At 35.0% G+C, this 16205-nt stretch overlaps 1 protein-coding gene across 1 annotated transcript; it reads left to right on the top strand.

Moving 5' to 3' along the window:
- Positions 1–30: 30 nt before the first annotated feature.
- On the top strand, positions 31–12829 carry dpep1 (dipeptidase 1). Its single transcript, XM_058780622.1, has 10 exons — positions 31–1421; positions 2037–2163; positions 2261–2393; positions 2745–2895; positions 3370–3439; positions 4134–4310; positions 11266–11350; positions 11471–11546; positions 11738–11873; positions 11974–12829. Exons 1-10 carry the CDS (start codon positions 1306–1308, stop codon positions 12142–12144), a joined length of 1242 nt encoding a protein of 413 aa, XP_058636605.1. The 5' UTR covers positions 31–1305; the 3' UTR covers positions 12145–12829.
- The last annotated feature ends 3376 nt before the right edge of the window (positions 12830–16205 follow it).

The following is a 16205-nucleotide window of genomic DNA, read 5'->3' as shown; positions in this document are numbered from 1 at the left end:
TTTGTACCTTTATTTCTGAGAGTGTATATCAAGGTTTTCTTTTCAAATTGGTCTGCTCGTTTATTGAAAGACTGGTGCATATTTTGAGAAAACAGGAAGTGCTATATAAAACATTTGTTGGGAAAAAAATGCTGCATTTGTGTCATAAGCAGGTCAGTTTTGTCAAAGAGGATGTACAACTCACATGCAGAAAGATCTAGCAACATGTACTATTGTTTTAATGATTAGATGATAGCTCAGTTAGTTTATGTTTCCATAAACATCACTCTTTGGTTTTACATGAGCTTTTTATTGCAAGTAAAAACCTTGAGGTGCAAATGCAGTATCAGGGAACATATAGGAATAAAAATGTCTCTTATAGCCTCTTCCAATAAGTATTAATAGATTTGTCTGAGCAGAAATGTGTAATCAAATGGCTTTATTGTATGCTGACTTAAAAAAAGGGTTGCTGGTTCTACCGTTACAGAAGCAAGCCATGAGTCATCACCCTTGTGGCCTTGACTAAGCTGCCCTGACCACTTGATTATTATTGACGCTGTGTCATAAAACTTCCTCAGTTCAAAAGCTTAAATGTGAAGTGTTAATTTTTGCAGCACTAACATTGCAACAACAGAATTGCAACAACAACAGCAGTGACCAAATCTGTACCCTATATGCTAATTCACTATCTTTTATATAGTGTATGACATATTCACTGCATGAGAAAACAGTGAATAAAAATGAGTGAGAAAATTCAAACACTGCAAAGATTGTGAGTTATTTATTTATTTATTGCTATTCAATTATTTGAGAACCCAACCGTGCATCACTGAGCGTTCAGCCTAATGATTGAACTTGTTAGATATTACATTTCATTAATATGGTTGAATCTGAGTTCACCTAAAGTCTCTCCAGCCAAAGTAACACCTCTGAAGACAACGGTCCAGAGAGTGCACACAGCCCTCAATGGACTTTAAACAACAAAATGAAAAATGTACTGTACTTTTACACAATCGCTTATATCACATTTCTCTGTCATTAAAAATAAAGACGTGACTTTTATGGGACAACTCTCTGGTTTATGGGGCATTTTTACAACCATACATTATACATTAACTTATATTCAGCCTCATTATGATGAAAATGTAATCCCTAACACTAGTCCTTTAACCTTAGAGTATCTCTACACATAAGCAGAGAGAGAAGAAGATAAACATCTGTGGACATAAGCAATAAGCTGAAGACAAGGTGAACTGAGATAGGTAGAGTTATTTAAGGAGAAATTTATAATTAAAGGATACAGAGTGGGTAAACAGTGTGGTGAAGATGGATTGGGTCAAGACTGTGTGTTTAGTGCTCTGGGCTTTCACATTCAACTCAGTAGCAGATGTTGTAAAAGAGCAAGCCCTGAAACTGATGGCTGACACTCCACTTATAGATGGGTAAGTCAATCTATTTATCTACACAGTAAAAAAAAAAAAAAAAAGAGAGAGAGAGATTTAGTGGAAAGCGAAAAAAAAAAAAACGTACGCTATTCAACGTACAGTCCCTGAAAACAAGTTAATCAATACCTTGAGGCAATTTTGCTTCTTAGGTAGCTTAAACACATTTTTTTTTAATGAAAAACAAGATCTCTAAGTAGAAATGTCATTATAAAATATATACTTTTTAATGGAGTATTGTAGTGTTTATTATAACTATTTTATCTGTGTATATCATTCTTTTTTTAAAGTCATTTGTCCTCATAACGTTGTTTTATATAAACAGCAATTTCAGAATCTGAAATCAGATTGGATTCCTTCTCATATACGAAAATTGGTCCATGTAAACAATGTTTGCAAATGTTTTGCCGCAACAAATAGAGCTGATGTAGACCTTTTTAAAGGGTACTGCACAGTGACAGCCAACATTTTTTCTGAAATTGTAAAAAGAAGGAAGAAATAGGAATAGAAAGCGTAATTCACAGTTGCTTCAATTTTCAAGGAAACTTTCAATGTTTTTTTCTCTTATTATCTCTGATTCTATTTGAAAGTGATTTGAAATCTTTTATAAAACAGGCACAATGACCTTCCCTGGCAGATGAGAAAATTGTTTAATAATCAGCTCAACACGGTGGACTTGTACAAACTAGACACCACACACACCAACATCCCAAAAATCAAAGAAGGGCACCTCTCAGCACAGGTACAAACTCAAACAAACAGGCCTATGTACACAACATAGGACGATTCACCATGATGGGCAAACTGAATGTGTGGTAATATTTGTTTTTCTGTTGCAGTTCTGGGCAGCTTATGTACCATGTGATAGCCAGTACAAAGACGCAGTCAGACAGACCTTGGAGCAGATCGATGTAATCCACAGGATGTGTCATGAATACCCAGAAGTGTTCAAATTTGCTGCTAGCAGTCAAGGCAAGACAGTGAAGCAGCAGTAAATACTGTATTGAAGTATTTAGACATCAGTATTGAATACAATGACATGTTTGCAGTACACCCAGGGCTACCATTTTTGCTACAACATGAATGATATTGGGGTAAATGGGGTAAAACGAAAAATAAAAAACAGATGGAAAAATCCATAATCTTATATAAAGAAGGTTAGAAGTGACCTCAACAACCACAAACACTGTAACAACCACCCATCAACACCATATTCAAAAAGCACCCTGGAATTATTGTGGTACTGATAAAGTATAAAACTGTATGTGTATTTGTAATTGTTTATAGTTTTTAATATAAACTAAAATGAAAATGTTGTTGCAGATATACTCGACGCCTTTGCACAGAATAAGACAGCGAGTCTGATTGGGGTAGAAGGTGGACATTCGATTGACAGCAGTTTGGGTACTCTGCGTACTATGTACCAACTGGGCGTCCGCTATCTCACTATCACACATAGCTGCAACACACCATGGTGAGTGGCTTTTCCCCGGAGAGTACCGTACTTCATCGCACTTTAAATAAAAACGTGGTCTGAGATGACAGCATAAATGCATTCACCTTAAAAAAATTATATACAGGTTGATCCAGCAAGGTGAGGAAACAAAAGTTCAAATGATGATTTCAACAGTTTGGAATGAAGTAAAACTGTGCCAGAGGCGTTCTATTAAGTAATGTTTTTGTAACACACCCACATAAGACTGACAATAGTAATGTGGGATATTAGAGGGAAATTCCCGGAATGTTCAACTCTTACCAGAAGCTATTCCACAGAATACATATTTTGCATTTAAGGTGGGTTTGAAATAGAAGCTACATTGGGTTTCAAAAGAACTGACCACTAAAAAAGGCCACACAATGCATGTGCCCATATGATTAGAGAAGGGGAAGCTTTCAGCTGAAGACTCTATTGTTTTCTTTACCATGTTTTGGTCTCACTTCCTTCTAGGGCAGACAACTGGCTGGTGGACACAGGATCTGAGCCTGAAGAGCATGGCGGTTTGTCTGAGTTTGGCAAGGTTAGGCACAGAGATGCTTTAATGTCAGATTTCTACAATCAATCAATCAATCAATATATTTATTTTCCCAAAAATAAAAGCATTCATGCAAAGTAAAACGATTATTTATTATAAAGACTACATACCATGCTCAGTAAGCCAAAATGTTGTATGTATGTATGTAAAATGTCAATTAGCATATATGTATATTGCTTTTTAAAAGCTATTAAATTTAAATTTGCTGTTAAATTTGCTATAATGTGAAATTGGAATTTTCACTTATTTATTTTTTTTTTTTTACTAAAAACATTTGGATTGGAATTTTGTTGTTTCAGTTAGTTTACTTATTAATAAAGACAACTTACAGACTTGAAAGACCTTAATTTCTTTGTGATGATATATATATATATATACACATATATTTTATATATATTTATATTTTATATATTTAGACAAAGTTGTGTCTTTTATTTCTTTTCTAAGGTGAGTGTTAGACCATTTTTCTTAAATTATATATAGAATAAAAAACATATTTTACAGTGGCACATTATTTACAGGACAGTTATTAACATAAAGCATTTAGTGAACTCTAAAATGTTATTAACTTTGGACATGGTGGTGATTATTGTAGGCCACCCTGACTTGCTGTCATCTTTTAGAGAAAGCTTTACTCGTTATTGCTGTCTGTAGTGACCAATTTGATTTGTCCTTTCAGCAAGTGATCTGGGAAATGAACCGCATTGGAATGCTGATTGACCTGTCTCATGTGTCTGAGAAGGTCATGAATCAGGTGCTGGATATCTCTAAAGCTCCTATTATCTTCAGCCACTCTTCTGCCTACAGCATCTGTAATAACAAGAGAAATGTTCCTGATGATGTTCTCATGAGAGTGGTAAGAGTATCATTAATTTACGACCTCAAAACGTTACACAATAGAGTTTATTGCCCAAAAAGAATAGACTACGACGCACTTACTCTTCCATATTCATAAAAAGTTTGTAATATGTTACTTATTTACTGATATAAAGAGATGTTATAAAAGATAAAACCAGATGCTTTAATTAAGCAAAATCACATGGATAATCTCGGCTGTGATTTGGCCATAGCACAAGTCTACAGGTAATCACAGTTATTCTGATATTTAGTATGTTAGGGTGGTTTCACAACAGTTATCCAAATGCATAGACTATAGTGCTAGGCAACGATTAATTGCAATTAATCACATCGAAAATAAAAGTTTTTGTTTACATAATACATGTGTGTGGACTGTGTATATTTATTATGTACGATATAAAGACATGCACATACAGCATATATTTTGAAAATATTTACATCTATTTACATGTGTATATTTATATTAATATAATGTGTGTGTGTGTGTATATATATATATATATATATATATTATATAAACATAACATACTTTTCTTATACCTGCATGTGTGTGTATTTATATATAGGCTACATAATATGCAAGTACACACACACATAAAAAACCGTTTATTTTGGATGTGATTAATCGCGATTAATTGTTGTCCAGCACTAATAGACACTAACCGACAACTGAAGACTAACTCAAGAGCGCTATAAATACACAGGGTAATAAATGAATGGAAGGAGATATAGGTAAACAATGTAATCAGTAACTATGGCGACAAATAAGAATATATATTGAAACCATAGCAACCAAAGAAACAGAAAGGATACTTTCGGTGTTGATCCTGCATGTTGTCATCCGCGATCGTGATGACCGACCATAATATGAGACTTCTCGCTTGCATTGTGATCTGTAAACCCTCGCTTCGAGTTACCCACTGTAACTATAAATCCCTCCATGGAATATTTAATTCTCATTTGGTGGCCTTCTGTGTCCAAAATTCTGAGACAAGGTTTTCACACTGCAGCTGTCATCAAGAGCAGGGCCGGATTATCCATAGACGGGATTGGGCGAGTGCCCTGGGGCACCAGCCAATAGGGGGGCACCAAGTGATTACAATAATGACAAATCAAGTCAAGTCACCTTTATTTATATAGCGCTTTTACAATACAGATTGTGTCAAAGCACTTAACAGTATCAAATTGGAGGATAGAGTGTCAGTAATGTATAATGATAAGATTAAACACTCAATTTTCAGTTAAAGGCATTTCATTATTGAATTCAGAGATGTCATTGTCTAGCTCAGTTTAGTTTAAATAGTAGCTGTGCAATCAAATCGGCAATAATCGCTAGAAATTAAGTGTCCCCAACTGAGCAAGCCAGCATAAGACAAGACCTTTAAAATATTTTTTCATGTTTTGTATATATTATTTTGCTGGAAGAGATACAGATGGGTAGAAAATGAACAGTTAATGATACAATATACAGAGAGAATATCAAATATATGCACGCATATAAATAATTGCGATTAGGTCAGGTCACAGTGTGCCCCTCCCCAGTCAGAGTCGAGCATATTTATTCTCAAATGGATAGGCAGCATCAATTTGGCGGTTGTGCGAAACGTAAATAAAAAAAAAAAATTAAAAAGAGAAAATATCACACATTGCCAGGGCTATACAGTGCGACTGAAAAGTAGCTACTGTGTGCGACGATCAAAAATATTTAGGAGCACCTGTGCGACTAACCCGATCAGCATAGACTATTTGTGTTTGCGCTGAGAGGAGCTTCAAAGATTTCTACTTGCGTGTTTGTGCAGCGGTGAGTAATGTATCGCAGACATGATTCCTTGAATGCAATGTTAATCAGAATCCACTCACTGCTCAAAATACTTTTGTTCATTGCTGAGTTATGCAAGCTCACAAATCCTCTCATTATAACAAACAAAGTGTAGACGGTGTAAATAAGACATGAACTGAAGTGAGTAACAGCTTTTAAAGATTATTAAAGGAGTTTGTAAATGTGATATTAAATTAATACAACAGCTCAATAAACAATAAGTTATGTAAAGTGATGTACATTGTATGACTTTTAACAATATTGCCCGATTTTGCTCTATTTGGTCAAGGAACATAGTTTCTAACAGTCACAGCTGAGCCACTGCTCATCATTCAAACACAGCTGGTGTTTCATTTATGAATGAACCTGCGTTTTAAATGAGTCTAGGGAGTCAGTGATTCAATTACCCACTCATAAAGACAGTCACTTGCTTCGTTCCTGAATGAATCACCTGTTCAAACGAATCAGTTGAATGAATGATTCAGTGAAAAAATCAGTGACTTGCCGCCATCTACTGGCAGTTTTATTTTTATGTTTAAAGTGTCCGTTCAGTTATTTAAATCATTTCAATCAAACAATAGTTCTATATTCAAAATTGTATATTTAAAACATTAATCTCACAACATTGTTATGAATTTAAATCATCCATGCCACCTCTGAGCCTCTGTAAATGTCTGTAAATTTACGTAGCCTATATGCCACTTTTGTGTTCTTCTGTGCCACCTTTGTAGTGGATTTTGTTATATGATTTCTTTTGATTAGTAACTTATTCTTCTTATTCTACCTGTTCTTATTCTATTTTTTTTATTATTAGAAATTTTTGAAAAATATACATTTTAAAATTTGACAATAACATAGCCTACCTTTAATAAAATTAAGGGGGAAAAAATGGCATTACAAAAAAATGCCCCTTGGGGGGGGGGGGGCACTTCAAATGTGGTCACCCTAGGGCACTACACTGTGTTAATCCGGGCCTGATCAAGAGGCACGAGAAGTGGGGGTGTAGACCCGCTCAGAGTGTCTATTTAAGTGCAATGGCCCGGTTGTCAGCAGAGACTATTTACACTAACTCCACCCACAAACATATGATTTGGATAGTCAAATTTGCAAAAGACGATAAACAGCCGTCAGATTCAGTGGTGCAGATGGACAAACGTGTGTCATACTATTTTTGACACGATCGACCGGGGTTCGAATCTGCCTTTTGGCGAACTTTTTTTTTTCCCTTTTCAAATTTAAAATCACATCAGAAAAGCATTTATTTTTTAATAAAAATGAAGGACAATAATCCAAAAGTTGTAAATAAAGTATTGGGTAGGGTTAGGGTAGATGTAGGGAGGGCTTTTGTACCAATCCGTTTAATAATTTGAAATAAAATAAAATTACACTCAATAAGTTATTGCATACTGTTTTATAATGTATTACAATGCTGAGGTGCAGATAATTGCCACTATTTGCAATAAGTAATTAGCAGAATATCCTGCAATTTAACATAGAATAAATAGAATCTAAAGCTATTTTGCACTGTGTAAATAGCATATCACTAAAAAATACTGCTATTTTCACTTAATGTAAATTGCCTCTATCGCAAAAGTTCACAGTGTTGCTGCAGATGAAATATAACGTGGATAACATTGAATTAATATTTTTAAATCAGGTTAGACATTGATTATTTACCACTAAAATAAACCCCTTTCTCTACTTGTCCGTCGGTCGCGCGTATCCGCCGAGTTTGTAGTTCTAATCGAAGCCCCGTCCACAATGTGTTGTGGGCAATATTAGCTGTTAGAGTGTGCATCGATCTGCACTTCGAAATCTAACCAGAAGAAGTAGACCATCCGGGAATCTTTGTCATACTTTTTTAAACATACTATGATTTGGGACATACTAATTATATTTTCGAATACGATTTAGGACGGATAGCACGTGAATTGGGACGCAGCAAATGAGTTGCAAACTATAAATCCATGAAAACAAAACTGAAACCTAGAACTGTACGTCACATACACAGGCTGAGACTCAAATTTAGGCCCTGGCCCGAGACGCTCAGGCCCTAGCCCGGCCTGTGTCCGACAACTTATCAGAACTACCGGCCCGAGTCCGACTTTGTTTTCCCCTTTCTCCCAAAACGGCTTATACTATTTCAGCTATTAAAATAGTTCAGTTTTGTATGTAATGGTAAAGTGATTATATTTCGTTTTGCTTTTCTATTAAGTTAATTTAGAAAAACGTTTGGAGCATTTTTTTGTTCATTAAATAAGTTATTTTCTTCTTCTTCTTTTTTTAAAGTAATGATCAAGCGGCCAGCGGCAGACTGTGAGCTCATCATAGCCTATGTTTGATCAATTTAGCCTTCTCAAATCATCACGTCTTGCCTAAAATAAAATCTATAGATCTAAAACAGTTCAAGCATATAACAATGTTTAAATGTTAAACCTAGATAAATGTGCGCTATATCCAATCGTTTGTGCAAAGAGTGGAAGCTAAACCGCGCTTTGCAGGATATGGAGGCGCCAGCGCAATCACTTACATTTTTTTTTTTCAGTGGAAACAACTTAAAATACAGCGTAATTTTTGCTCATAAAGGTAAGAGTATCAGTCTTGAACAGGAGCGCTTCACAAAAAAATTAACTGAAACTCAGTGAATACATGCCTCACAGACATGACAAATATATCCATAGAAAGCCTTAAATTACTACTTAAGGAAATAAATCAAATCGAAAACAAAAACTCTTTCATTATAATCATAATCAGTAAAGATGCATTTCTCTCTAAAGGCCTCGTTGACTGGCACACTTCATTGGCTACATTCACACTGTCTGTTTTTGGGATTGACAACCGCATTTACTTACAGGTGTGAGTCTGGAAAAGTCCCGTTCACACAGCAATTTACAATAGCTTTTCGAATACTGTCTGTATGAACGTGCAATGGGGGTCAAGCCCGTATTCCTTACCAGGGAGCAGCGACAGTGACCAAAGTAATATCAAAGACGGCAACGCCCATAAAACTGAAAGTCTTATCACTTTCTGACATGACAAGAGTTCAATCAAGCCGCGAGTTTTGGACATCCATCATATCGTTATTAACTGATAGCAGATTTTATATTTGGGTGGAGAGCAGAGCATTTGAGTCGTGTGCAGAACACAAAATTGATGAGAGTGGCTTTGGTGGAGAAAAATTGACTGCATCTAACTTTCAGATGACACACAGCTCATTTCTCTGTCACTGTAAGTTACCGAAACCACACATGAAAACACGCAGTTGCAGCAGAATAGTTCTCTCTCGCACAGGACCATGTGACAGAGAACTAGTTGTCCAGGCCCGTTCCTTTCACACAGCGCGTGTTTTCAGAGAATGCGGTTGTGAGTCCTGAAAAGTTACAGGCGTGAGTTTGGTTACAGAATGCGTTTGTCATGCCCGTAAATAAATAAGTACTGTGTGTGAACGGAACCCTGTTAAGGACTCAAATAGAGGACTGACAACTGTATTCTGCTGCTGTGTGAACGTGGCCAATTGACCCTTTGCAAAAACCCGCCCTCCTGTGGCAAGCCGTTTTAACTTTTATTCTATCACAGGATATGAATTCTTGATATCAACAGTTCCATTTTTACAAGTTAAAATGCTAATTCTTAATATCAGGAAGTAGATTTCTACTAGTAACAATGGCTATTTTTGATATCAGCGATTACATTTCCACTAGTAAAAATATTAATTCTTGATATCAACAATGAAGTCATCACTCGCAGAAATCGAATTCTTGATATCAGGAATAAAATTTCAACCAGTAAAAATGATTATTCTTGATATCAAGAATTTATATCCTGGGAATGGCAATAGGCAAGCTGTTTTGACTTTTATTCATTCGCAGGATATGAATTCTTGATATCAGCAATTAAATTTTCACTAGTTAAAATGCTAATTCTTGATACCAGGGATCTAGTTAAATGTCAGGCAGCCATTCAAATTCAATTGTTGATATCAAGAATTGATTTCTTACTACTTGAAATTCCAATTTCACATATCAGAAATACAATTCTTACTAGTAAAAGCCTTTATTTTTGATATCAGCAATCACATGGTTACTAGTGCAAATATTCTTGGTATCAACAATTGAATTGCCACTAGTATAATTATTATTATTTTTTTTTTATCATTTATCATCATCGTTTTTGATATCAATAATTTGATTGTCACTATAGTGACAATGTTAATTTCTGATATCATACTCTCCTGATTATTGATCTCAGAAATACATTTTCCGATATCAGAAATAACAAATGCAACATGCTGAAATATATTTACAGATATCAATAATTTTGAAGAATGTTGGCAACCAAACAGTTGATGGTAGCCACTGATTTACACAGTATTTATTTTCCATACTATAAAAGCCAATAACTACCATCAAAATATCTATTTGTGTTTTCCACAGAAGAAAGAAACTCATACAAGTTTGTAACAACTTGAGGATGAGTAAATGATGACGGGATTTTCACTTTTGAGTGAACTATCCTTTTAACCCAGTATAAAGGGTACTGTATCATATTTGATAGCTAAATTATCAACATGATTAAAATGTTGCTGAAAACAACTATTATACACAATCTACTACAAGACTCATGATCTCTGGTTGATATTTTATACATTATCCGCAAATACAAGTCATTTTAGCAGAATTTTAAAAACATAAGTTTGTGGAACACGTCTTTTTTACTGATTTGAATGAAATCAGAATGAAAAGAATGACTTTTATATTGTTAGTAATATTTCAAGATAAACATTAAGGTTTCAAGTATCAAATATGATACAGTACATCAAATATGATAATAAACTTTCAAGATAAGCTTTTTTCATGTCAATTTTTTCCCATATAAATATTAGTAATATACAATTCGGTGCAATTTTTACTCATTTTGGGCCTTTGGAAAAAAAACTGAGGTGTTTTTTTTTTGTTGTTGTTTTTTTTCCTCTTCGAGTTGAGCTTCATATTTCCCTATATTTGATTTTTCAGACTATTATATAATGTTAGACTTTACAGGGTTAAGTAGCACTAACATTTTATTCAGATATGTGTGTATGTAAAAGGAAAAGTGTAAAGTAAAATATTCATTTTCCAAAATGTTTCTGTTTCAGAAAGAAAAGAGAGGGATTGTCATGGTTAATTTTTATAATAACTATGTAACCTGCAAAAACACTGCTAACATCTCAGATGTTGCTGGTGAGTCCTTTTGAAAGCTACCTCAGTGCCTGCTACCCTGCTTAGAATTCCATCATTGAGCACTTTATGATATAAGGCAATTCATCAATATGTGACTCCACTTCTCTATATGACATTCAGATCACTTTGACCATATCAAGAAAGTGGCTGGCTCTAGTTTCATTGGATTTGGAGGAGATTATGATGGTGTGCCAAGGTAAGCATGCTGATTTGTGAATAGACTGCCTGCATTCCAATCTAATGATAATGTTGCTCAATGACATTGTGGTACATTTCACATTTGTAAAGCATGTGTATGGTATTCAATGAGAATTGCCTTTAATTGTTTAAGACAAGAAACAGGACTACTTACATAACCGTTAATAAATAATGCTATGGTTTGAACAGGGTGCCAGATGGTCTAGAGGATGTATCAAAGTACCCAGACCTGGTGGCTGAGCTTCTTAGGCGCAAATGGTCAGATGATGAGATCAGAGATGCTCTGGGACGAAACCTGCTGAGAGTGTTCAGAGAGGTGGAGCTTGTAAGAGCAATACACACAGTCATGCATACATTAGTTTCAAAATCAGTATAATATCAAATCTACTGCCCTGTTTGCTCACTAAACTTTTATGTTTTAATAGGTAAGAGATCACCTAAATGGTACCAAACCAGATGATAAACCCATCCCTCTTCAAGAAGTTCAAAATCCCTGCAGGACAGACTTTGGTTATCAAGATAAATCCAGTTCAGCATGCATAAAATCTTTCTATCCACTAGTCTTGGTTCTGACACTACTGAACAAGTTATTATAACCAACCCCTCAGTGGACTTTCTTTGTCTAATCCTGTAGTGCTGTTTTTGGAGTATGCAAAGTATCTTTGATAAAGATTTGGCTAGTAGAGAAATTCTGTAAGGAAACATTTTAGAGAGTTTAGTGTTTTTAAGAAAGGTAGACTAAAAACAAAAAGAAATTAGACATGTAATTATTTGAAATTTGCCACTTTTCTGTTCAGTGCCATACAAGTCAAACGTGTGAACAGCTATTCTTTATTATTACTGTTTTCCATATTTTACAAAAATAACAAAGTCATCAAAGCTATGAAATAACACAAAGGGAAGTATGGGCATCATGCAATGACTGAAAAAGCAAACTGAAAATATAATTATTTGTGCCCTGTTTCTATATTTGTCCTTTTAGATTTGATAGTTTTCTGTTGATTCATTAGAGATGAAACCAGCAAATTATAGGCAACTTTATTTAAATGATGATACTGAAATGATACTGAAAAGTAAAAAGTAACCCATATTAGGCTAATATTCCTGAGACAGAACAATGAATTCCATAAAGCTAACTAGGTTAAATTTAGGTCTGTTCACATGGACTGTGGCATTGTGGCACATGGATGTATATGATGACAGTAGTTGTGTTGACAACATCCGGAGTGTGTCAGCCTTGTGCTGACTGTAAAAAAAAAAAAAAAAAAAAACAATCCAAAAGCTCCACCTAGTGGACACACCGTTGAATATTCTGATATATTAAAGACTCCTTTCATAACAACATAACTCTATGTATGATGAATAACAAAGCTGATTTTTTTTTTTTTTTGTATCGCTTGTTATTTCTTATTTCTGTTATCTAGTTCTAACCTTTGCAATAATCTTACCATTCTCTTCTGTACCACTCATTTAAGTTAAAACTACATCATATTTAAAGAGATTGTTTTAACTGCTCTTCTTTGCTATAAATTATACATGAATTGAATGGATATTCTAATATAAAATGCCTCACTTTGTGGATACAAATAAAGGTTTTGTGCTAAAAGAGGTTTAAGTGTAACAAAATAATTCTGTAAAATATAATTATTGTGTAAGATAAATTAGCCCATGGGTTTAGGGCTTATTGGCTAGATCAAAGTAAATCACAATAATATAAGAAAAGTTTATTCATAATATATATATATATATATATATATATATATATATATACACATACATAAAACTAAGTAGCTACAATAAATTAATGTTAGCATATAGAGACACTGTACATCGGAATATAAACATCCTAGTAAATACTAATCCTAATAATAATAATAATAATAATAATAATAATAATTATATATATATATATATATATATATATATATATATATACACACACAAATTTGAAAGCAATAATATATTCTCAGGCTGTGTGGTATATATACTGTATCTGAGAAATAGGAATTGAAGGAAGCTAAAAAGAAAAGAAAAGAAAAGGAAGCTATGTTAATGATGGTTATAAAACAGGACCTGCATACATATATACTGCGTTCACGCCATGACGTAATTACCGTAATTCCGAGATGACAACACGTGATGTTCAACTCGGTACTGTTCCGTTTGTGATCATGTGATCTTCAGTTAGGAGATCTTGTGATGCATTTTAAAGCAAAGTTGGGGTTAATTTTGACTTTACATACAAACGTAAGCAGAATGAGCTAATTAAATTTGTCTTTATTTTCATGTAATACAAAATATTTTCGTCAGTGATAGAAATATGATTTAAGACTGTATTGTAAGCAAGTTTAATTTGAAAAAGTTTAATAGTAAATAAGACAGAATTAGACAGTATTTCAATAAAACAATAACAAGAAGAAGAAATATTTATTTACAACAACTGTTAGAGCGCTGAAGCACGTGCAAGCACGCGCAGCGTTGTCAAGGTAACATTTTGTCCATCATTCCCTTCGCCAAGGGAGTTCCAAATGCAACGTCATAGAATGTCTCTGAATGTCACGCCCACTTTTAGGGGAAAACAAACCACCATACAGTATCGGTCGAGGAAGTGGACTAACCTTACAACATGCCAAAGAGTTCTTGTGAGGTTGGGTGCACCAATAATGTTTGTAAAAACCCAAATCTAGCCCAGGCTACCTGCCATCATCATCCATATCTTGCTGTTATGAAAATATCATGAATTACGGATGATGCTATCGAAAGCTAAGCCAGGCTAGTTGTATGGCTGGACAGAAAAGTGCACTCAGTACTCTAAATATAAGAACATAATATATACATTTAAAGATGTTTACTTTCAAATACGAAGTAAAATCAGTTTACCTGGTGATTCGATTAGGTACGAGTAAATGTCCGGTAAGACACCTCTGGCCACTGGGTGGGGTTGTTACACCAATTTGACGCTGTTAGAATGAGTTTTTAAATTGACCAAATTAAGTTTGTGGATGTATCTTTCACGCTCTGTGGCAGGCAGGGTGGACATATAATTACTTGACATGTTTAATCTTAGTGATTTCTTAAGTTATTCACGCATGCCGGCTGTGTACGGACTTTGTGCCGCTATTTTGTATTGAAGTCTATGGGAAGTCTAGTTTATTTTCCCCTAAAAAGGGGCGGTGACGAAATTGACAGTTAAGTTCCCGGATGTGCCGGTCGCACGTATACGAGACAGTAATGCCCGGCCTACACCATAGGTCACTAACAGGCGGACCGCGGTCCGGGTCCGGACCCAGAAGCCGTCCCATCTGGACCCGGACCTACATATCTAGCTTCTATTTCATCTGGCGCAGCTTTTGTAGTCTTTACGGTAGTGGACTTCGGTCCGAATCCGTGAAGGCTTTTGACATGATGAAATAAATACCAAACGCTAATTTCTAGTAAATCAAATTTATATCTAGCAGATCAAGGTCAGCTCTAGAGCCGTTTGGGTGCGGTCGTGCGTGCAGTGATGAGAGCAGAGAGCTGCCCGCTGCGCGCAGACAGATGAAACTTTCAGTGGGTGAAAAACAAAAATTAGGAAAGTTGACGGTTCCTTAAAAATCTTAACTGTTACAAGAAAGTCTTAATTATGATTTCAGGAGGTCTTAAATGTGGGGACTGAAAGACAAGAATTGCGCTATTCATTGAATAAATACGAGCGCTGCACATTTCAAAGTCATCTGATTCGCTGCTTTGTGGAGTCTGTCTCTCGGGCTTTGTGTACTGCCATTCCCAAAGCGCCACCTGCTGGAAGAGAATGATTTTCCATTTTCAATCAGCCCGTACATCTGCTGTTGTCAAAGACCAATGTGAAAATCAATCCATGTTCAATCCAATCCAAGATAATGTGTTATAAAATGTAAACAAATAAGGCAGTAAAATATATTTATGTTATTTAACTAATATAATACTTGCTTGTTTTTGTGAAAACCTGTATCTGAACTGTAAATCATGCTTTTTACAGTCATTTAATTTATTTTTATTTTTTTGTGCAGGTCTTAAAAAAAAAGGTCTTTAAAAGTCTTGAATTTAAGCTTAAATATCCTGCAGATACCCTGGCCTGGCAAAAACAATCAATTGTTTTTTTATATATAATTGTCCGGACCTCGGCTGGTGGGGAGGGTTCATTACTGGACCTCGAGCCGTTTTAGTTGAAGACCCCTGCCCTACACCCTTCAAAGAACACACTTCAAGCGCTCTTCCCTTCGAAGGGAGTAGGGCATAGGGATGCTTACTTCCGTTTGGAATTCGCCCTACATTTGTATGCTACTGCTACATATTGCAGAACACAGAACCGTGTCAGGCAAAAAATAATTACAAACCGTGTGTTTGTTTGTTATTATTAATGACGGCGATAAATATTGCTAACCTAAACAAACAACAACAAAATAACAACAACAACAGTATGAACACTTACATAGTGTTTTTATATATTATAGTACATTAAGTAGCCTATCTATATATATCTATTTTACCCTTTTTTTCTTTGAAAGCGCCGCCATTTTTTGCTGGTTTATACACCTGACTTCATTAGGTTTTACAAACAAAAGGGTCAGATCAGGTTGAAATACCTTAGGGCAGGGGTGTCAAACTATTCAAACTAATTAAACACACCTGATCC

Source organism: Onychostoma macrolepis, chromosome 07, assembly GCF_012432095.1.
Source record: "Onychostoma macrolepis isolate SWU-2019 chromosome 07, ASM1243209v1, whole genome shotgun sequence".
Taxonomy (NCBI): domain Eukaryota; kingdom Metazoa; phylum Chordata; class Actinopteri; order Cypriniformes; family Cyprinidae; genus Onychostoma; species Onychostoma macrolepis.
This window is presented reverse-complemented; position numbering and strand designations above follow the sequence as displayed.

What these genes read in the sequence shown, in the direction of transcription:
- dpep1 (XM_058780622.1), top strand. Translation starts at nt 1,306, where the DNA reads ATGGATTGGGTCAAGACTGTGTGTTTAGTGCTCTGGGCTTTCACATTC. An exon ending in TAACATCTCAGATGTTGCTG is followed by an intron (nt 11,351 to 11,470) that starts GTGAGTCCTTTT and finishes TATGACATTCAG; the next exon opens with ATCACTTTGACCATATCAAG. An exon ending in TGTTCAGAGAGGTGGAGCTT is followed by an intron (nt 11,874 to 11,973) that starts GTAAGAGCAATA and finishes ATGTTTTAATAG; the next exon opens with GTAAGAGATCACCTAAATGG.